The 23,155-nt window shown below is 38.7% G+C and overlaps 1 protein-coding gene across 2 annotated transcripts in view; it reads left to right on the top strand.

The window, feature by feature from the left end:
- The first annotated feature begins 1,747 nt into the window (after positions 1-1,747).
- The window catches only part of LOC122063270 (CCAAT/enhancer-binding protein zeta), a 30,622-nt gene continuing 9,214 nt past the window's right edge, over positions 1,748-23,155 (top strand). For both annotated transcript variants that reach the window (XM_042626976.1, XM_042626975.1), the window contains exons 1-12: positions 1,748-2,504; positions 4,028-4,103; positions 5,581-5,700; positions 10,011-10,086; positions 10,898-10,966; positions 11,181-11,261; positions 12,224-12,295; positions 17,012-17,104; positions 17,197-17,349; positions 19,902-19,985; positions 20,811-20,954; positions 22,553-22,642. In XM_042626976.1, the coding sequence (XP_042482910.1) occupies positions 1,832-2,504; positions 4,028-4,103; positions 5,581-5,700; positions 10,011-10,086; positions 10,898-10,966; positions 11,181-11,261; positions 12,224-12,295; positions 17,012-17,104; positions 17,197-17,349; positions 19,902-19,985; positions 20,811-20,954; positions 22,553-22,642 (1,731 nt within the window). In that variant the 5' untranslated portion in view covers positions 1,748-1,831. The remainder of the gene's footprint in view (positions 2,505-4,027; positions 4,104-5,580; positions 5,701-10,010; positions 10,087-10,897; positions 10,967-11,180; positions 11,262-12,223; positions 12,296-17,011; positions 17,105-17,196; positions 17,350-19,901; positions 19,986-20,810; positions 20,955-22,552; positions 22,643-23,155) is intronic.

Below are 23,155 nucleotides of genomic sequence, written 5' to 3'. Positions count from 1 at the left end.
ACATATAGGTGCTAATCTAATGATTTGATCATAGATTAGATTGTACCATCATATTTTTCTCGGTTTAACATGCAAAATGAAATTTCATAATTAAAATCAAAGGTTGAGAAATTTCTAAAAATATGAGGAAGAGAATTGGATCACAACTAAAGGTCATTCAGGCCCAGGTTCAGCCCAAACCCCAACGAGGTTAATTTAGAAGGAAACGCCCAAACCAAGAATAATCTGGGCTAAACAATTGTAGGGAGATTCTCATTGGAAAGAGTAGGACTGCTTGGCCACCTGAACACCCACTGCCTACCGATTGGGTGTGCTTATGTAAATATAGATCAACCCCTTCGTTTTTTAGTTAAATATTTTATCATTTTCGAAGGAATCGAGTTACATCTCTTTTCTATTTTCATTTAAGAGTTCTTTTCTTATATGTTTTCACGTCTCTTTGAAACCTCAGAAAACGAACAAATTCTTTTTTCTTATCAGAGTGGTTTCAAACTCAACTGTTGGATATTGAATGTACGAATCACGTTGATACTTATTAGTTTCTGTTCTAAGCGGTTGGGTAGGTTTAGACATATTAGAGAATGGATATAGAGATGAGATGGGATGGGATGGGATGGGATGGGATGGGGAGGGGAGGGGACATGAGTTACAAAAGGGTGTTTCTCATTGTAGAGGGGAAGGCAGAAATAAGAGATGGTGGTGGGGTGGAGGGTGGGGTAGATGCCTAGGAGAGTTTGCAAGAATTGGTGTGAGTGGGGAAGGGGAGCTGGTGTCATTTTGAGATATACAATTAATAGGGAAGAAAAAGAGATGGGGATTTATTTTCATGGGGGAAATAGAAAAGAAACTTTGAGGAGAAAATTTTGAGTAAATATAAGATAAGGGAAAGATAAAATTTTGTTTTCTATTTCGGTAAAATGGATCTCGAGTTTTAAAACTCTGAACCCCTGCTCGCAGTTAAAGAAATGGAATATAATTCACCTTCCCCTTGGTTTACAAATACCCTCATAGGTTTTTGTATTTTCGAAAATACCTTTCTAAATTACATTGCTAGCATGGGGTTGTAGCTAAGGCTGCAATAGGGCTGGGTTAGACCAGACGTTTTAAAACCCTAGCCCAACCCTGAGTCCCATTAACTGGAGCCCAAGCTCGTCCTGATTAGCCCTGATTGGACAGGGCCGAGGACAGGATGTCCATGATTGGCCTTGACACTAGTTTGCCATCTAGGATTGATATACATTGACCTTGATTTGCCATCAAGGGCCGAGTATACCCTAACACTATAAGATATAAAATAACTAAAAATTCATTTGACTTTGCATCTAAATCCCTTAGAATTGAAAATTAAATATGAAAATTAAATCTATAAAAATTATTAAATAAGAAATTTAAGTAGCATATACAACCATGGTAGATAATGATTACTAAACTTAAGAAATTAACCATAGAACACTCATTAAATCAGGGTTAGACGGGATTAAAAGTCAAGATAAAAAATCATGATCAGACTTGGGGCAAGTCATAGACATCAACCCTGGTAAAAAAAATTTTGGGCTTAACCATACACGGGCTTAGGGCGAGCCAAGGATTTCTCCTGCATCTGTCTCTTCAAGTGATACAGAAACGAAGGTTTGTCCAGTGTAGGGCAGGTCCAACCCGGCCCATCCTGATTTCTCAGGTTGGACCGGGATTTAAAAAAAACGGCCCGAACGTTGCATCCCTAATTTTAGTTGCGGCCCTTCTGCACAAAGCAGATAATGAGCTTCTCTCTCTCTCAGCTGTTTCTCTTCTCTTGTAGCAAACCCTACACCTCCAGAAGAGAAGGAGAACAATGGGGGCTTTGAAAGCTAAGAAGAAGCCAAGCGAATCTGAAGACTTAGAGCTCCTGAAATCAGATGTAGCATCTTTCGTTTCTTCAATTGGTTTCTCTTCCGCAGCATCTTCGTCTCTTCCTAGTTCTGGTTTCGACGATTCTGATTTTAAGAAAACTGGTCCTCTCAAACCTAAGGGACGAGATAAGACTCCCAAACCCCAGCCATCTATTAATGGAGGCCGGAATTTGCAGAAGGAAGAGGTGGAAAAGAAGAAGAAGAATGATCAACGAGTTAAAACTGGACCTCCTGTTTTATCACTCGATCATTCTAAGCCCATTGATCGATGGAAGAATTTTCCGAAGCTTCCGCTGGTGAAGGCTAGTTCACTGGGGATTTGGTATGCTGATGCAGCTGAATATGAAGCAAAGATTATTGGAAGTGAAGCGAAAAAGACTGAGGCCAAGAGTGCAGATGAAGTGAAGAACTTGGTTGCGAAGAAGAAGGAGCTTGCCGAGAGACTGTTGTCACAGTATACGCATGATTTCGAGTTGTCAAGGGGGAAGAGCGGGGATATAAAGATGCTCATGACAACGCAACGATCAGGAACAGCCGCAGACAAGGTGTCCGCATTTTCACTGTTAGTGGGGGAGAACCCAATTGCAAATATGAGATCGCTTGATGCACTCCTAGGTACAAATTCTCAACTCCAGAAACACAAAGATTGTGTGTCATTTCTTTTCACATTTATACCTTCAACTTCTTTTTGTTTAACCCATCCCCCACCACACCTCTCCTCCACTGCACCCCCCACACCCCCCCTCACCCCCCCGTCCCCCCCTCCTCCCCCCCAAAAAAAAAAAAAAATATTTTTTTTTTGTGCTTTTGAACATCTTACTAACATGAAAGATAAAATTATATTTGCCTCAAGTTCCAAACTTGTAGTGGACATAAGTAAGTAATCTGATCTTGAATCAAATGAAGAGAGTTTGGTGGGGGTGGGGGGGGGGGGATTTGAACGAAGTTATAATAAATATTCTGCCATTGTACAAACCGTTTGGAATTGGGTATCATGTCCTGTGTCTTCATTGTCAGGACATTTGTCTATTTGTGATTGGGCTGTTAATGGACGGGATATTCAATTGGATCTGATTATAGTTTGATTTGATAATTTGGCTAAGGATATACCTATGTATTCGTCTGTAATCTATAATACAAAAGTATTAATAGGAGTGAGGGGTACTGATGTAAGGTTATTCACCTAAGTGAATAAACCAGGTACTGATGTTAGGTTATTCACCTAAGAAAATAACCCTAGGTAATACATAAACTCCAAACCAAAACCAGAGTTACATTTGAGATTTAGGATCTAAGTAGAACCACACAAATCTGGAAAACAGAGCTGAACTGAGAACAATTTGAGAACTCACAAAGTATGGGTTCACACACCTCGTCGAGTGATGCTTGATATCAGGTCAATAGCTCCTCCAAATATTGCCAAAGCAGGCCAGTATAGGTGCAGTTAGGGGTGTCAAAACCTAACCCCAACCGATAAAACTGATTGAAAAAACCCGGACTGAACCATGGTGAGGAAATTTTTAATATTATTTTTTCTTCATTTGTTTGATGTCTAAGCACAATGCTAGAGGCTCAATTTCATATGGTCATACTAATGGATTCCATATTAAGCTGCATTATGGGTGCAGATGCTAGTCCTTCTGATGGCTTATCAATTTTCAACTGCTGGAGAAATGCTCATGCTAAAAAAAGGAAAAAAAGAAAGAAAAATGTGCATAGTTATGATCAGTTTCATCAGATTTTTTCCTACTTTTTCCTGATTGCTGGTTTCTTTCTTATAAATGGATTAGGAAACCTATATTGTTGCAAATTCCACACTTGATTGATCAATCCCAGCATGTTCAGGGTACTTAGATTAGGTGGCATGGATGTTTCAATTAAATTTTATTTCATATTGAGATAGTTCCATTGTGTATGAAAGAAATCTCTCTCTGCAATGGACCTTCTCTTTTGAATCTAATTTACATGAGGAAAAGATTAGTCTGTTTGAGAGGTCATTTCAATTTTCTGCTGGAATCTGGTGCTTATTTACTAGTCAAACCATAGAGGAAGAGAATTTTCCTTTAGTCTCATTCCAAATTATTCTCTTCTACTCTCTATGATCTGGTTTTTAATGGTCCTAAGATGGTGTGATGCAGCGATGGTGACATCGAAGGTTGGAAAACGCCACGCGTTGACAGGCTTTGAAGCTTTATCAGAATTGTTTTTGTCAAGGTCTGCACTTCTTCTTGTACGGAGAATGATCTCTTTCATTTTATGCCTCCTTTTTTATTTTGGCCCGAGAGTTGTCTTGTTGTTTCTAATGAATTTCCTAGAATAGTAGAAATCTTGTGATTATTTTGTCATTGAGTATTTGTATTCTAAATTTTACAACTGATATCCATCATAGTTGGCTATAAAAGGTTGTTCCCAAGGTTCTTTGGATGCTTATCCAATTGACTGAATCCAGGGGGTGATTTATTCTGATGGTTTTGGATGGTTTCCTTAGCATTGGATACAATTGCTCGACTTAGAGCTGGAAGAAAATATAGTTATGAAGATATAAATGAAATCCAATTTGGTGTCAAGTTCCAATACACTATTTAATTATAAAGACAGAGAAGAATTCTAGAGAAGTGTTGTAAGTTTGATGACAGTACCTGGTATTTTTTTTTATTTGCTATGAGAGTCCAGTGATATGATTCAGGAAACAAAGAGCCTTTAATGAATAGTTATTAATATGGTATATTTACGGTATCTGACGAGCAATACTATGGCATGTGTGGATGTGGCATATGAACAATATTATGGCATGTGTGGATGTGGCATACCATCAAGTGATAATCAAAGATAAGCCCTTATCAGAAGACAAAATCTGTATTGTAGCAATAAGAATCAAGGAACATAAGTATAAAGCAGACGGACGTTCACAGAATAGTACTCTGAATTCATAAAATGAGCACGTAATAGTGGCATCATATTTTTGAAATGTGTGCAAGACTAGTTGCAAGAAAGATAAGCAAAAAACTAATTAAATAACTTATCTGATTTGGGAATATTTGGACAATCATTTTTAACAACCCCAGGGTACAATGTGGTTAGACATGTGAGCTGTGGCTTGCCTGGAAGTGTAGCCACTTGCTTTCATTGGTTGCTTGGGTCACCTGCTATCTATCATTGTCTGGGGGTGCGGACAAGCACCTTATAACAGTAACAATAAGAGATTTTCTAATTGCCTGGACTAGCCTTTGGTTAGGAATATCCTTGGTGGGTCACCGGTCTATTTTCCTGGTATGAATAAGCGTGAATCTGATTTCGCATGCGTCATGATGTAAGAAATATGATTTCAACTTCAAATTTGGATCCTTCTCATTTTATTTCCCTTAACAAGAATTTTCTTCACCAAAATGACTTCGTTACTGAAATTAGCTGTGTAGCGACAACATATAATGTAAAGAAAATTCAATTAAAATTTGTCCATTTTGCATGGACTCTTGAAAATGGGATCTCATGTCAGACAGCTGTTGTATTTCATCTGCCCAGATAGGCATTTGTGATGTTTTTCTTTCTGTGTTTGTGCTCCTTACGGTGCTCTCTGTTCCTCTTTATATTGCACTTTTTTTTTTATTGAACAGTTGTCTATGAAGTCACCCCACTACTTGGGCTATTTAGTATTCTTCATGAATTGACTGGTCAAACTTTATCATGTCAGTCTTTTACCGGATCGTAAGCTGAAAACTCTTGTCCAACGACCGCTGAATCAGCTGCCTGAATCAAAAGATGGTTACTCACTTTTACTCTTCTGGTATTGGGAAGAATGCTTAAAGCTGAGGTATGCTCTCAGTGCATTTATATGCCTCTCTTTTTTTTTCTTCTTATTATTTTTTTAATAATACTATTGATGCTTCATTATTTCCATTGCACCATGATAAGTTGAAGCTTCAAGCGGTTGCAGTAGTGAAATTAAGTCTCTCTCTCTCTCTCTCTCTTTCTACCTATGTGTGTATGCTGCATGCAACTGGCATAAATTGTGATGCGTACAGGAAGGCTTGATATATAAATGGATTAATTCAAATTTTTGAAGATAGTTTTGCATCTCATTATGCTCAATGTGCAAATTGGGGCAGAGAACATGGGTACCCAAGGTCCCAATGTCCAGATACAGGACCATGAATGGGGATAATGAGAAATATGTAAACAAACTGAAAAATATATGTTGCATTATAGCTGATGTGAGATCCCACCACCGGAGAATTATAAAAATTGTAAACCTTGAAAGAGTACTACAGGCAAAATTGGAATATCCAAGGGTGTTACAGGAGGGCTTAGCTGCGACTACTCTGAGCTTTCCCTGATTGGAGCTCTCTCTCTCTCTCTCTTGTGATGTGGTCAAAACTCACTAGGTTTTATCTGAGCCAGCTGGGGTTGGCAACAAAACTTGTGCCACCATTCTATTCTATTTAAGGCCATATCTTTCGTTCTTTTGTTAACTTATTATTCCGCATATCTTCTCTCACCGCTTCAGAAAAGGACATCTTCATTAGTCCACTTGTCCTTTTTTTTTCTTCTTTTGGGTGAATATGAAAATTAAATAACAAGAAGAAAAAGGGGGGGGGGTGGGGGAGCCAAAATAGATAAGGGGAGACCCCTTGAGACAATAATCAGCCTGTTCCTTGGGGTATCAGTAACCGGCCGGTGAGGGGTCATTGCAAGTTTAGAGGAAACTTCAAAGTAGATGGCATTCCAAATCTTGTTAGAAGATCTGGATTTGGAAGTCCATCTATGTAGGTTGTGTTCCATCTAAATGTGAGAAATGGTTGTTGGGAAAGCAAGTTTCCCAGTGATGTCATAGATAGCCAAAGGTCGTGTTGTCTCAACGGTGAAGCGTCTCCTGGCCGGCCAGCATTTGGCAAGGACATGCTTCTAGATGGAGGAGGTGAAGGGGCAATCGAAAAATAAATGGTTGGTATCTTCAATACCATTCTAGTACAAGCAACAAGGGGGGGGATATGGTGATGGATGAGAAAGGCCTGGGTAGGGAGACAGTTGGAGAGAGCTCTCCGTGAAGTGTTGAGGGATGTGAGATTTGAACTAGACAGTCTTATACCAAGGAATAGAGGGATTAGGAGCCAGACAAGATTCCAAGCAGAGGAAGAGGAGAATTTCCCTTATGGGGAAGGGGACCAAACAATTTTTTCCTCTCCACCATTGGGCAGAATGGTTAGGAGAGAGGACCAAAGGCCAGAAATGGCTCAGGAGGAAGGAGGGGGAGACTAGGAGCAATTGTGAATAATTGAAGACATTAAGGAGTCTCTAGCAAGACTCGAGGAGTAGATTGCTCTAGGGCCAACTTCAAGGAAGAGGATCCCATCCGGGTGCCAATTGTCAAGCCATAGGGAGGTAGAGGAACCGTCACCTATGCCAGAGCGAATGGCATCAATGGCTATAGGTCTGGCAAGAAGAATTTTGTGCCAGACCTAGGAGGCATTTTGGGAGAGAGGGGCAGTCCATATAGATTCTTTGGGAAGAATGGAAGAATATACTGAAGAAACCCAGATGCTTTTGTGCTTAGAAGCTAGCATCCAGAAAAGCTTCAGAATGCTCGCTAGGTTGGCATCTTTGATTTTTCTTTAGCCAAGACCACCTTAGATATGGGGCAGCAAACCGAGGACCAACGGATTGGATGGAGGAATTTAGCGAAGTTAGTACCTTTCCATAGGAAAGTGTAGAAGAGGGATTCTCCCCTTGTCCTTTTAGCTACCACCTATGCTGATATTAATGGAACTTCTTTCCCCTTCCCCATTCTTTCCATTTTTTTCTCCTAGTTTGTTTTTCAAGTATATGATCTAGGAAGGAGAAAGCTAAAGTCACCATCCCTTGTTGAAAAAGTGGCCCTGGTCGCATTTATTTGAACATGACCTTGCACTTAGCTTCTTGTTCTGAATTCTTATTGGTTCACCCTAGGGCCTTACAGAATCTCAGTGAGCATAGTCTGGTTCATTTTTGGTTTTAACCTAGTGAATAATGAAAATTTTCACCGAAAAGGTACCGGTAGGTATAATGCCAACCAAAAGATACGATGCATCGACAAAGCAAAACCAAGGCATAACCAAAACCATGAGAAGGCCATCAACTATCGCTTGAAATCTTTGGCAGGATCTCATAGTGGGAGTGGCTCCATCTAGAGCAGATTCTCCAAGGCCACATGAACAAGATGTTCAAAGTAGAAGTGCTACCACCATTCTGTCTCGTATGGTGAGAGAATCTCCATTGGCAAGCAGTGGCTCCCACGCAGGGTTTGAGATCTTGCTCTCGCCCCCCATCTTGCTGATCCAAAAAAGAGAGATATGGTGAAATCTCGTTGAGATCTTGTTGGGATCATGTAATTTTCCCTGGTCGACTCGGTGGTTGGTCTTGATGGCCATATGGTCTTGTAGCCCTTGAAACTTGGTATTTACCCTATTTTAGGCCTTCTAAACACAATGGAAATATCAGCTTTTTAAAAATCAAACCTAAAATGGTACTTTGACTTTGTACCCTATGTAAGTAGTTTCCGACACTTCGGACCCTAGGCTATTATACTCTATTCCACAATCCACATTCCTCAATCAACACATGACACAACATATTCATAAGAATTTAAAAGACATCATAGAGAATTACTTAATTGTTTAACAATTAACATTGATGACTGATGAGTGACATTCATATACATTGAAAATTTGAAATGACATAAGATAAGCCACATAATAACATAAGGTCAATGTTATATGCATCATTTATTTAAACAGAAAAAAACAAAAATAATTTAAAAACAGAAAAATATATTTTCCCTCCATGAATCCATAGATCAATGTTATGTACATCACATATAAAAAAACCAATGTAAACCAATAAGTATTGATGATGTTTCCATGAAAAAATGGATTTGAGAAGATTTTTTTTTTTAATCTAAAATGGTTCTTGAAAAGAAAACTAACTACAATTGTGGATGATGAGATAATATTCTGTACTCTTTAAGCGTCACTGAGTGTGCGAATGGAGATCCTCGAGGAAAAGCACCAAAATCCTTACTACTTAGTGTTTTTTCTTCAAAAAAGTAGAGAGAGAGAGAGAGAGAGAGAGAGAGTTTGGCGAGCTCCCAGTCGAGTTTTTGTACAATTTATACCTTGCCATGCATCTCGTCTCACCTTTTTAAAAAAACGAGATATTAGCGAGATCTCGCAGAGATCTTAAATCATGCTCCCACGAATTGAGCTAGGCTCCTGCTGAGTTATCTTCAACTGCTGATCCCCATAAGGCAAGTGTGCTCATATGCTTTAAGCCCTTTAGAAGGGCTAGCTTCTCTGTGCAAACAGAGTCACCTACCTTCTGGACTTGAATTTGATATCTAACTATGTACAGTTTCTAAGGCACCTGCTGAACCTGATGGCCCTGAATTCCTTTTGGGAAGCCATAAAATTTTTATTTGATGAGGTTTCCTGGGGATGAAGAGGGCTGCTGTGCAAAGTAAATGGATGGAGTAGCTTCTGCACGATGGATACCATTCCCTTGCTATGACGTTGGAGGGGGACACCGCTGAAAGGTCTATAGTGGAGGGTCTGGAGGCCTAATGGGCTGTCCTGGTGATAGTGCTTTCTAGCACAAGCTGCATGCGCTGGTATTTGTTGAGCAATGGTTTTAGGTTGATGACTTACAAGGTTACTACCAAGTCATTCTGCCACAATTACACGCCCTTCTCTTAACAGGGGCCAAACTCCAAGTCCATATAAGATTGATGATGCTCTCTGTTAAATACTATATAAACTAAACAAATTCTCATTTGGTATTGCAATTTCGTGGACAATTCAGATTTTATGAATAATTTGTTGACTAACTTTTTTGCTTCCTTAAAGAGCTTCATGAGATGGTCTTTTAGAGTTGAAATCAGATACCCCGGAATCCATCTCATGTGTAAAGAATTGCTGATGTAAGGCTTTGAATCACTCTTTGTTTTTCTCATATGCATTGGATGTTCTAGCCTATTGTGCGTCAAGTCAGGATCTTTATATGTTTCACTGGAATTGGTTATATATTCCCATGCGCTGGACTCGATTCTATTAAACTGAATTTGGTTTGTGAAATATACTTTTTCTACTGCAGGTATGAACGCTTTATTTTTGCACTGGAGGAAGCATCTAGAGATATGTTACCTGTACTCAAAGATAAGTCATTGAAGGTTAGCTTGCTTATTCATTCTCCCTTTTATTTCAAATTAGAAAGTTTCAGATGAACTATTTGTTTTGGTTAAGTATGGCGTAATTTTCTGATACTCTAGAATTAGCTTCAGTTTGAATTGTTTGAGTCCAAACAGCTGGGTATTGGTAAGTTTGTGCATTCAATTTGTTTATCATTGGGAATAGTCATCTTAGGAAATGATCCATGTATTCAAATTGAGAGCTGTTCTTTAATGTGAATAGTCATCTTAGGAAATGTTGACTGCAGTTGAATTGGAATAATTGCTGGGGGCTCACCTTTACACTTACTACCATTTACTTTAGGTGGAAAGCTCCCACTTGAGAGAATTTCATTTACAGAACTTGTATCTCCTTGTTGCTTTGTTAGTGGTAGGTTAGTTGCACCTCAGTGACGAGTTATTGTGCTACCATTTGTCCACAATATTTGGGCCATGTTGTTGTTTGACCTCAGATATTATGGGTCCTGGAGTTTCTGCTTCATGATGCACAGAACTTTGATTTTTCACTTTAGAAACCTTCTTTTGCACTAGGGCTGTTGAGTAGGAATGATGCAATCTCAAATATTCAGTAAATATCCATGCTTTAAATTTTTTTGTTCAAACTTGAATATTTATTTGGTTGAATGCTACAATATCTGGAGTTTTGGGAGAAGTTTCCACATTTATCTCTTCATTGACAAAACCTAGGAATCTCCATTCTTTTTATCAATATTTGACCGGAGAAGGATTTTGGGTCTAGGAGAAGGCTAATCTTAATAGAAAGTTTCTTATGTATTGAGAGGCTCCTTTGCAGACTTTATATGCACTCCTGAGAAGTAAACCGGAGCAGGAACGAAGGTTGCTATCTGCTCTGGTTAACAAGGTAATTCCCATCGAATTTCTGTTTTGGTCAGAAGAATTTTAGGTTACTATTTCCTAATCTATATTCAGCAAAATTTGTTATTTCTTGCTACCTTTGTAGGTTTTATTTTGGTTTTTACTGAGAGGATCTTATTGTTAAATAAGCTTGTTTCTCAGGCTTAAAGAATAGTAGAAGCTTGATGTGAAAGGTATTCTAATTTTTTTATTATCTACAGCTGGGTGATCCTACTAATCGGGCTGCATCTAATGCCGATTTTCATTTGTCAAACCTATTATCGACACATCCGAATATGAAGGTACAGCTATCTTGTTGACATTGTTGCACATATTCCTTATTGATCCTATTGTAGCATATTTATGGAAAATATGCATAGATATATTTGTATTTTAATCACTTTCTAACCATTTGTTCGAAGTTTAGTCTCATTGAAGAGGAAACTAATATGCCCGCATTTGGGTCTATGTACTTTGGAGGTATGAATATTAATCAAGTTTCAATTCCAAATTTTCAAAATATGTGGAGCATTCACCGCATTTAGTAAATGTGAATTTAAGCCTTCCATCCATCTGGTAATGCACTCATAAGGTGGATTTATAATTCATGGATTTCCTTTAGAACTCAAAAGGAAAATTTTATAGGACAGTTATACGACCAGCAATGAATCATGGAGCCATGGAGCTGAATGTTGCGCAGTGAAGAAACAACGTATAAACAAACTTAGTCTAGGTGAAATGAGGATGTTGAGATAGATGAGTGGTAAAACTAGAAAAGATAAATAAGTTGCAAGAAAGTTGTTTGAGCCTTTGAGGTGGCATGGGCATGTGCAACGGAGGCCTTTGAGTGTTCCAGTGAAGAGTGGTGATTTGATTTAGATCGAAACAGCTAGGAGAAGTGGTGAGGAAAGACATGCATAGCTTAGGACTAGTAACAAATATGGCTTTGAATAGAGTTCATTGAAGAAAAAGGATCCATGTAGCAACCCCATTTAGTGGGGATAAGGTTGAGTTGAGTTTTATGCTGGATCCAAACTGGGCTTCCAAAGACAGCTATTGTTTATCCCTTTGGTATTAAAAAGATTCAAGGATGAAATCTGGCATTTTGAACTAGCCATCGTCTTTCCGTAAATAATGTTCGTAACTCAATACCATTACATGGTAATTCATTTTGCATTTTATTTTCTCTGTTATGAAATATTTATCCAAAGTAAAGGTTGTAGGTCTTTTAATTTAGTTCTGAGTATAGAGCTTTTTCCTACAGGCTGTAGTGATTGGCGAGGTGGATTCTTTTCTCTTTCGACCTCATTTGGGATTACGAGCGAAGTACCATGCTGTATGTTCTATCATTTGTACTGCTTGTATTTTTTGAATTTTTCCTTGCTATTGTGGAGGGAAACTGAAGCCAGTTAGCACGTGTACTTGTTTTTACTTGCTAGGATTTATCATAGATTTCGAGTGAAGTACCATGCTAAAGTCATGTTATTTTCACAGTTAATATGAATTTTTTTCTTTTTGTAGCATTGATATTTTTAATGCTAATTTTCTTTGAACTCTGTTCCTGTGGATAACTAGTTTATCTTGAACTAATGACATTTGAGTTTCTTCTCATTTGTACTTTGTTCTGTAGTGGTTATTTTGGGGAAAAGAGCATTTACCAAAAAAAAAAAAAAAAAAAAAAAAGGGAAAAAGAGCTTGTTTGTGTACTTCATGATTTTGGGGTTTTTCTCAATTACTTTTCCAGTTTTTGCTTCTTCAGGTCTGAACCTCAGCATGTTATTGTCCCTGTTCAGATATTTACTGTTTAATGTGGAGCATGCAAGACCAGTTCAAACTCAGATTATCAGAGAGACTTGCGAATGCTTCAAATGAAATGGACTCTGTATAATTTTTTTTTTCCTGTTTGAATGCATAAAATGGGAGGGATTGAGCAAACTAGACAAAAATTGGGAGTCAACTCCTTGGAAACTAGACATAATAATAGTACACTAGAAATTTGGTGTTTCTGAATTTTGATTCACTCCCTTAAAACCAAACCATATCAACAGGAAACCAAGGGAATTAACTCAGAATCCTCACAGATCCACACCGTTTCATAACTAAACTTCAATTGCTTTGAGCTCAGTGGTGACTGGTGAGAGCAACTGCAGACACTAGACACTGCTGCAGTTCCCGATGATTATGCTTGGGAAGAGTAGACAAAAATCATACCTTCAGTCTGAGCATATTCCCTTACTGTGTCTTCCCTATTGGATGCAATTTTAAAGCTTGCAGGGAATGCTGCAGATGGTGGAATGTCTAAATGCAGAAAGGTGAGTGGGCGTAGCAGCAAGAGCTGCTTTATGAGCATGGCCTCCCCCTTAGACCAAAATTCCCTTTCCAAAAAAAATTGAAAGTTTGTATGTGGATAAGTGGAAGAGAACCCAATCATCATTTAAAGGACCAAGCCAGATCTTCCAAGTTTGTATCCTCTTCCACAGCTATAATGTCATTTCTGGTATAATTTATTTTCAGCCTTGACACTGCTTCAAAGCATCTAATGACACAACTTAAATACCTCAACTGTCTAGGTGTGGCCCTGAAAAAAAATTGTTCCATGAACTGAATGTGAGGTATTCTCAAGTTTGGAAGAAACCTTCAATCGGCCTAACTTTTCATGGTTACTCAAAATTTTGGTCACTAACAAAACAAGAAGGGAAGGAGTAGAAAGGGATCTCCGTGGTGCAACCTTCTGGAGGCTTCGGGAGAAAGATCTCGTGGCACACTGATAACATCAATCTGAATAGAAAAGCTTGCCATGCAATGTGCGATTCAATCCATTTTCTCTGTTTCTGAAGAAATCGTATCCTGCTGGTCATTGATTGGACTATTTCCAAAAGAACACAGTTACATGTTTTCTTAGTATCCAAATTACACCTAACCCTAGCTCACCACTCCTATGTTTGGAGCATAATTCTAAATCTTAGAAATTTCGCACAATTCGGTGGTTTTGACCCAACCTGAGACGAAACCAGGTATGACTGAAATTTTGGACATTTCGGCTCAAATCATGGAAAATTTGGCCCAAATTTCTAGCAATAGACTAGGAAAAAAAAATGGTCATATTTCCACCTAAATTTCGGTTTCGCATGCCATCCATTCCTTTCCGTCCCTACAATTTTTTTTGGGTGAATTGAAAAATGCATTAAAAGAAAGGGGAGGGGAGAATATAGCCCCAAAAGGGGGATTTACAAATCCAAAAGGGCAACAATCAGGGCCCACATGGCCTCAAAAAACTTTTACAAGCTGGCCCGAGTGCCCAACCTGAGGAGGAGGGCAAATCGGTCCAAACTAGGAAGAGAGCCACAATCCCTAACATCTCAACACAGCATTTCCTAGCCGCCAACACGAAGGAGCACCACCGGTGAAAAGGCAGACATAATGGAGGAGCTCTGGCCTTACAGAGGGCCTCGGCAAGCGGATAGCTAGCCTAGCGGATGGGGTCTCCAAGGCGAAAGGGCGCCGATCTTTATGAGGGCAACGACGGAGTTGCTGTCAACCAAGAACGGCACAACGGGCTGGTGTCGAAGAGGCTAATCAGCAGACTAGAAGGTCGGTTCCCAACGGCCGACAGACCCATCGAGATAGGTAGACAACAAGGGTGAAGGCCGAAGTTGCGAGCAAGCGGACAGGCCAAGCGAGCCCGACATCCAGAAGGGGAGACAACCAACGGGATAGTAGGCTTGGCGAGAGTGGCATCCAAAGGGGCTACAGGCATGGTGAGCAGCCAACCGAGAGGCAAAATTGAAGGAGCAGACGAGCCAACGGACAGACCAAATGAGCCTGATAGCCACTTAGAAGGGTGGACAGTAGGCCTGATGGGAGAGGTGTCCAAAGGGCACCAAGCTTGGAGGGACGGCGATGGATGACCAGGAAGCAGCTAGCTTAGAAGGGGCTAGCACCAATCTATAGGCTAAGCAACACAAGCAGCCGGTTGGAAGATGAGCCAAATGGTTGCAGCAGCCTCAACACCAATCGAGTGACCGCCATAAGCAAGCGCGGGAGAAGGGAAAGGGAGTGAAGGACGAAGAAGAGGGAGGGTGAGAGAAGAAGAAGAGGAAGAAAGGAGGGTGAGAGAAGAAGAAGAGGAAGAAGGGAGGGGGGAATGGGAGATGTAGAGGAGGGGAAGAAGCACGGTGAGGGAGGGAGGGAGGGAGGGGGAGAAGGAGAAGAAGGAGAAGGAGAAGGGAGAGGGAGAGGGAGAGGGAGTAATGCAGGAGTAGATTACAAGTAATTAACTCCGCAATTTTTGACCCCAAACACAAAGAAATTCCTCCAACAAGATACTCAATTATAAGAGAGTAAAACCCAAAGAGAAGTTGCAGTAAACCCTAGTAGGTACAACAGTAACAGATCCCCAAAACAACAGCAGATTACACCCAGAAAACAGACCCAAAAGTAGGAGAGAGAAACCTGAGAAGAACCTTCAAAAACAGCAGCTGAATGCTTCCAACAGTGACTAGGTAAGGATTGTGGGACCCTTATGAGGCCTGGAATACCCTGATTGAAGACCTGGCTGAATAGAGTACAAAAGAGAGAGAGGAGATCGATCTCTCTCCTATTCCCACTAGGATTGCTGATCGGTTTTGATTTTTGCAGATTTTTATCGGAATCTGAATTATACCTCTTGAATGTTACAATAAATAAAATAGAAAAAGAAGAATAAAACAGATGGGGGGGTTGAGAAGGGTGAAATAGAATAAAGGAAGTGGCTATCTTAACCTGGGCTTCTCACCCTCAGCTATCTCAGCTACTCTAAGCATTTAGTTGCAAACTTTCTTTCATTCAAGTCTGTTTAATAATGGTACATATACCTCTCTATTTATAGAAGGGAAGTTTACAATTATACTAAGACTAGGAACTAATTTTCAAAGAGGACTAGACACTCCTACTACAACTGGGAATTCAAAATAGGATTGGGACTTGACTTTATGACTCCAACATGGAGTAGGACTGACTAACTAATAGTCTATATAGGAGTTTACAACCGACCAATGGCCTAATGGACCTTTATTGAATTAAATAACAACTAATTAAACTAGTGAACTAAATCCCATTTTCCTACATTCTAACCATATTTTAGGCTCATTAAAGTGGCTCATTTCAAAGAAAACCCATGGGATCAAAGGCCCAACACATACATAACACAATCCAAGGCTTATTTGCAATAAAAGAAGCCCAAGTGACTTATCTACATCAGGGAGAGGGCATGAGACGAAGAGGAAGAAGGGAGAGGGGAAAGGGAGATACAGAGAAAGGGGGAAAAAGAGCGTAGGGGGAGGGAGAGAGGAAGAAGAGAGGAGGCAAAGGGAGAGGGAGATAGGAGAAGAGGGGGGGGACCAGCCCAGCCTAACAGCCAGGCTGCTACAGGCGGTGGCTTCGTTGGATGCTCAGATGCTAGGGTTTCGGTATTGTTGCTAGCATGTATATTTCTGCACAATAATTATTTTCATTTTCTTCCGTCCCCACATTAATGCTCCTTGCATACAAGAAAATGCTTCCAAAGGAACATGGAGTTTCAAAGCAGGAATCTTGGAAATAAATTTATATATCCTGCCTATCATTTTATTGTCCTCCAGCACCTGTGCTTCCTCGTGTTAAGAGTGATTACCCCAATCTGAGTACCTGTTTTCATAAAAATACTTAAATTTTTTTCATCAGGTTTCGTTTTAATGATGCGTCAATAACGCTTCTAGAAAGTTCTTTCTAATCCATCTGGGCCAGGAGGTTATGCCTTTCCATTACTTCACAGTTTCATGAGTTATTCTACGTTAAAAGCACAAGTGAGGTAGTTCATTATCAAGGAGATTAATGTTGACAATTGCCAAACCCTCTTTGAATTAATGTAGTGCATTGCTATTGTAGGCAATGTGTTCCTCGCTATATATTACGAGTTTCTTTTTTTTTTTTTTTTTTTTTTTTTTTTTTTTTTTTTTTGCGGTTCTGTACTCCAAATGGTGTGGAAACTCTGATAGAGTACTCATCATACAAATTAAACTCTGTTTGTATGTAGGTTAACTTCTTGAACCAAATTCGTCTGGGCCATAAAGGAGATGAGCCAAAAGTTGCAAAGCGTTTGGTGGATGTATATTTTGCACTATTTAAGGTCTGAATGGGTTTTCCTTATTTTTAAATGATTGTAGCATGAATGATATCTGAACATTCACTCTTTTTATATGCTTTTTTCCCATCTTTCAGGTCTTGATTTCTGAGGCGAATGGTGTTCAAAAAACAGGCAAGGGCAGCAAGGAGGAGAAGAAAGCTAATGAATCTCTTAAACATAATAAAGGAGAAAGTCCTATAGTTTCCAATGTTGAAATGGATTCACGGCTTCTCTCTGCTTTGCTGACGGTCAGTTTGTGTGTGTTTTTATATTAATGTATGTCATATATATACCTACACAGTGGGCAAGCCTGTGTGTGTGTGTGTGTGTGTGTGTGTGTGTGTGTGTGTTTATATTAATGTATGTCATATATATACCTATATAGTGGCAAGCTTGTGGCACAACGGTATGTTGGTCACAATTTGGAAACTTGGGAGCAACCTCTCCTCATTTGCCCCTCCTAGACCTTGCAGTAGTGGGAACCTCGTGCATTGGATTGCTCTTTCTCATATATTTACCTATACATGACAATCAACTAGTAAGTAACTATTGGAAGAAGAAAGGAATTTTTGTAAAAAACGCGTTCTTGAATGTTCTCCACTCTTAACATCTTATCTATGTCCAGTGGATTTAATGGGACGAATATGGTATCAATTTCTATAAATATATAAGGAAATCAAGTGGGGGTGACTGCCTGGCCTAGCGTATGCATCTTGACTATAGGGCTGGAGAAGCCCTATCAATATCTGGCCTGAGCCTGGGATAGTCAGATTGAAACTCAGCCTGACCCATATATAGGGCAAAAGAACCGTCCCTGGTTATGTGGCCCTTGCTCCCAGACACAGGGGGCGACAAAATTATGCCCCCACTCTTGTGAAACCCAAAAACCCACCCTGTCTTTATGCCCGTGTCTGCCCTCTCATTGGCCCCCATCCTGGCACATGGTTGTGACCTAGGACCGTTCTTTTCCCCATGTATTTTACCATATATATGTCTGTATGTATGTACGGTGCAACTTCTTGTCACCAAAACAGTGGACTAAGTTGTTGTAACCTTCTTTTAATTGCTCATTGTTTTATTCCCAAAAGTCGATTAATGCAGTATTTAATGTAGCGGTTAAAGAGTTGTCAAAAAGTTGAAAATTATTCAATGCAAAATTTAATGTGTAATGACAAGATTTAACCTTATTGAAAAAAATGTGTTATACCAAAGTGTAAAAAAGTGAGGTTACCACCTTTTTTCCCACCAACTTTACACATGTATGACGGCATGCTGACTACTATGAGAACCGATGGAGGTCAAGGCAATGTTTCCCCAATTACAGTTGGGTTACATTAGGGGTAAGTTTTAAGCCTTTATTTGTTTGTGCTTATCATGAATGATTTAACCAAGAACATTCAAGATGGTTTATGCTCTTTGCTGATGATATTGTATGGTGGATGAGACAAAAATAGGGATTAACGTGAAGTTTGAGCTATGGAGATCAACCTTGGAAACAAGAGGTTTTAAGATAATTAGTTTGAAAACAGAGTTTATAATGTGTAACTTTAGTCACACTATGATGGATAACAATATGGTGAAAATTGATAAGAGAGGGAGATAGATACTGTAAAGTGAATGTTTTAGATATCTAGGGTCAACCATAAATAAAGAATGTGACATAGAGGATGATGTCTCACAGAGAATTAAAGTGTGATGGATGAAGTGGAGATGTGCATCCAGAGTATTTTGTGACCGACTTTTTTTTTTTTCAAAAGCTTGAAGGAAAATTCTATTGGTCTGTCGTACGACTGGCTATGATGTATGGGCAGAATGTTGGGCAATTAAGAAGTGTCATATATAAGCTATGTGTTGCGGAGATGAGGATGTTAAGATGGATGGCGGCAAAACTAGGAAGGATAAAATAAGGAATGAACATATTAGAGCTGATTTAGGAGTTGCCCCGATCCATGATAAGCTCAAAGAAAGTTGTTTGAAGTGGTATGACCATGTCCAATGGAGGCCTAGGGATGCACCAACGAAGGAGGATTGAAAGAGCTAGGGGCAGGCTTAAAATGACCGTAGGAGTAGTGAGGAATGACATGCATTAGGTCTTGTCCCAAGTATGACCTCAAATAAAGCCGATTGGAAGGCAAGCATCACCCCATTTAGCTGAGATTTTTCTGTCTTCTTGTAGTTATGTTATCCTTATTCTTTCACATTTCATTTTGTCTTTGCTTGGATCCATGTAGCCAACCGATAAGGATGAGATTGTTGTTGTTGTTGCTGTATAAAAAGTTCATATATTATAAAATTAGGTGTTGGATATAGTTTTAAAAAAAAAGTTCGTAGGCAAATTTTATGTAAAATGGAATCTTAGGCATGCCCAAATTGAACCGACTACCATGCTGTCTATTGGTTTGGATTTATAACCACTGATTCAATTCTGTCCACTCATTTCATATCAGATTTTATTTCCCCTGAAAATAGAATATAAAGACAATACAATTGCAATTTTTTTCATCTTTCCCATCAAACGTTTGTTTCAGTTTACTTGCACATTGGGATGGTCAATTCCATTTCCAATTTTTCTTAATGCCAAGTGGTCACTGCCCATCGGTAGTCAGTAGTATCTGAGTACCTTATCTATTAAATTTCCTTATCCTTTCTTATCTAGTTTATATATCCATTTTCCGTTCTTGGGGTTCACTATCGTGAAAACTTTGTAGATACTTGATTGAACTCATTGGATGCGACAAATGTTTTGGCAAAGCTTTCTGAAAATGTTTATTTTACTGTTTGTTCTGTTCCATTTTCACAGGGAGTCAACAGAGCATTTCCTTTTGTTGCAAGTGATGAGGTAGATGATATTATTGAAATCCAAACACCTATGCTATTCAAATTGGTAAGGGAAGGCTATGATACCAACTCCTTTAAGAGTAATGTCTGAGCAATCTTTCTTTTCTCTTTTCCCTCCCCCGGCAGTTGCATGGTTCTATACTTCTGGCAGGCTGCCATTTTTTGTGTCTACATCTGGCATATTTTTTTTTTTTTATCAATCCTGCATTACAAATGTATTTTATTTCATAATTTTTTAACAATATACGCTATAACGAATAGCGCAAAACACATCAATACAACATGACCAACAGACACAAGTGATTCATTAAACTTGTCCAGCCTTTTCAATATCAATCCCATACTCCGCATCATCTCCATCAAATGTTGCAATTCAATAGGATTTTGAGTCTCTCTTGGAACTTCAATTGGATCACACCAAGAGAAGAATCGAGATCCATTTTCTAACTTAGAGCATTTGTAATAGTCTGTGTTTGTTGTTATTAGACTCTGAAATCTTTACCGCTGCTCTTACTCCACAATTACACACCTTAAGTTCACAAGCTTTAATATTCTTGGTTGTTGTCATTCACGCTACAAGTTGACATTGTATCAGTTCGTTTGGGCGATTTGGGGGTTGTTCTTCGCGAGGGTTGTCGATGGACGTGAAACTCGATCCGAGGCCGGCTATCGATCTAGGAGATCCGAGGCCGACGGGGAGAAGCTCTCCGATTTCATTTTCCCCTTTTTTTTTCTCTTCTTCTGAGAGTGACAGGGCAGAAAAGTAGTGGGTGCGGGTTTCTAAAAGGAAAACCCACATCTGGCATATTTGTGTCAACATTGAATAATCACATATTTATGGCATTCTTATGTTGACATTTTTGACATTCAGGTTCATTCGGAGAATTTCAATGTTGCTGTTCAGGCTTTAATGCTTCTTGATAAGATTTCGTCCAAGCATCAGATTGTTAGCGATAGGTTTTATCGTGCTCTGTATTCAAAACTTCTGATGCCAGCTACTATGAATTCTTCAAAGGTTGTGGTTTTTAATTTTGTTTTTTAATCTACTTAGATATTGAATTATTCATTTGCTCCAAGGATTTTATATTTGAAATAAATTCTATGAGAACAGGTTGAAAAATAAAAAATTAAAAAGCAAATACAGTTGGCCTGTTATGTAAATCAACTATTAAAATGGCTGCCTTCTAGCCTTCCATGATGTATCACATTTTCTCCTTAGACATTTGAAGACTCTGAAATATTTTAACAATTAACTCTCTTTCTCTTCTTTTTTTTTTTCCATTAATGAAGCTTCTATCTCCATCCTAATCGGCTATGGACTCAAATCACTCAACTACTCCTGATAAAATATACCTACATAAATTCACTGTATGGAGTGCTGAGAAGAAATATGATCTGCTTTCATGTTTATTTTTTTCCTAGTTGTACAGGTCAAGGAGAGAATTTTTGTAATCGTTTCCTCTTAGTCATTTGATCATATTCATGTGCTCTCCATTCTACCAGTGGTTGAAGGTGACTATCCTGCAAAGTTGAAAAGAAAATGATTTTGATTCTTGGGTGAACTTTGTCTTGTTTGCCCTTGCTTCATCGGCAATTTCTTTTGTTCCTTCTAAAACTTTATGTATTATACTGATGCCTAACAAAGATCTATGGTGTTATGCAAAATAACGCTTAAAAAATTTATTGCTCCTTTATGCATTTTAGTTTTCGTTGTAAACTGCAAATAATAAACCTGCTAACTTGTCTACTAGTACTGATTTGTAATCCATATGTGAAAAAATTAATGCATTAGTCTATGAATTGATACCATCTGGAAAGGAACTTTTCATATCCTTGAAGGTACAAAAAAGAATAAAAAAATCATTTTCTGTAAAATAACGAGGTTACTGTCAAATAAAAAAAAAATCTGAAGTTTGGATATTTCGTAGGGAGGCTGGGAGCTACTTATCCTTAATGATTGAATGGCTTATATTAAGCTTTCCTGGGACTAGGACAAAGCTCAGTTATTGCCAAGATGACAATAGTTTATAGGGATTCACATGTCACCTTGTATTGTTGCAGGCAAGGTTTGATGGATTTTACCCCAGGAATCTTAAATAGCTGCCAGCAACTACTTTCAAAAGTTCATGTGTGTGACTCCCATGTATCTGTGGGAAGATATGATTGGGTGCTATGGAATCTTGTTCAGTTATTGTTTTCAATTTTCACAAATTCACCAACTTCATTTTGGATTTTACAGGAGTTGAGATGGGGTGCTGAACGTGTATTACCCCATCCCCCAACCCCCATCCCCCCCAGTGCGTAGATTCCCACACTTCTATTCAATTGGTAATGAGCTCATTAATATTTGAAAAAAAAAAAAAGAAGAAGAAATTTATTCTAACTGATAACAGTTTCCTAGATTCATTTTCCTTTTGTGGTAACTTGGCATTTTTATCAGATTTTATGTAAATGTGGAATTATTTCTTGTCTGTTCTCTCCTATATCTGAAGGTTTTCTTGATGAAGATAATGTCTTAGGTTGCTTTACGTATGAGCCTAGGATTCTTCCGTAGATCACCACATTTATTTAGCCACAATGGTTTTCACTGCGTTGATGTGGTTTGGATTCCAGGCTGAAATGTTTATTGGACTACTACTTAGAGCTATGAAGAGTGACATAAACTTGAAGAGGGTTTCTGCTTTCTCAAAACGTATCCTGCAGGTTAGTGATGAGGTTATTTCCTTTTTGTCTTACTGGATAAGATATTTCCTGATCCAGATAGTCATTTTGATTTTCAAAATCGGGTGAGATACTTGTTTTGTGTAGGAAGTTTAAGCTTTCTAGCTGATGTTATGCACTCTTTATTTTATAATATCTGGTTTGGTGGAATTTATATACCTATTTAGATGGTTTATCTTTTCCAATTCTAATTCTCCTGCTGCTGATACTTGGTTGTACTAGAAGATTAAATTTATCTGATTATTCTCTGCTAAAATGAATCGAGTTGCACTGTGATCAAAGAGTACAAGTGTTTTGGGTGGTCTGGGACCTGAAGGTTAGGTTGGTTGTTGGAATTTGAAACCCTAAGCTGGATTTATCCATTTTGGCTGATTCTACATGTGGCATGTACTGACTGACAAATGTACTCTCTCTATGTAAAAAGGGGGAAAAAAAAAGGATTAGATACTAGAAGTTTTGTGAATTTTTTAACATAATCTGTTTTTTTTTTTTTTT

The sequence above is a fragment of the Macadamia integrifolia genome, unplaced genomic scaffold (genome assembly GCF_013358625.1).
Source record: "Macadamia integrifolia cultivar HAES 741 unplaced genomic scaffold, SCU_Mint_v3 scaffold1275, whole genome shotgun sequence".
Lineage (NCBI taxonomy): Eukaryota > Viridiplantae > Streptophyta > Magnoliopsida > Proteales > Proteaceae > Macadamia > Macadamia integrifolia.
This window is presented reverse-complemented; position numbering and strand designations above follow the sequence as displayed.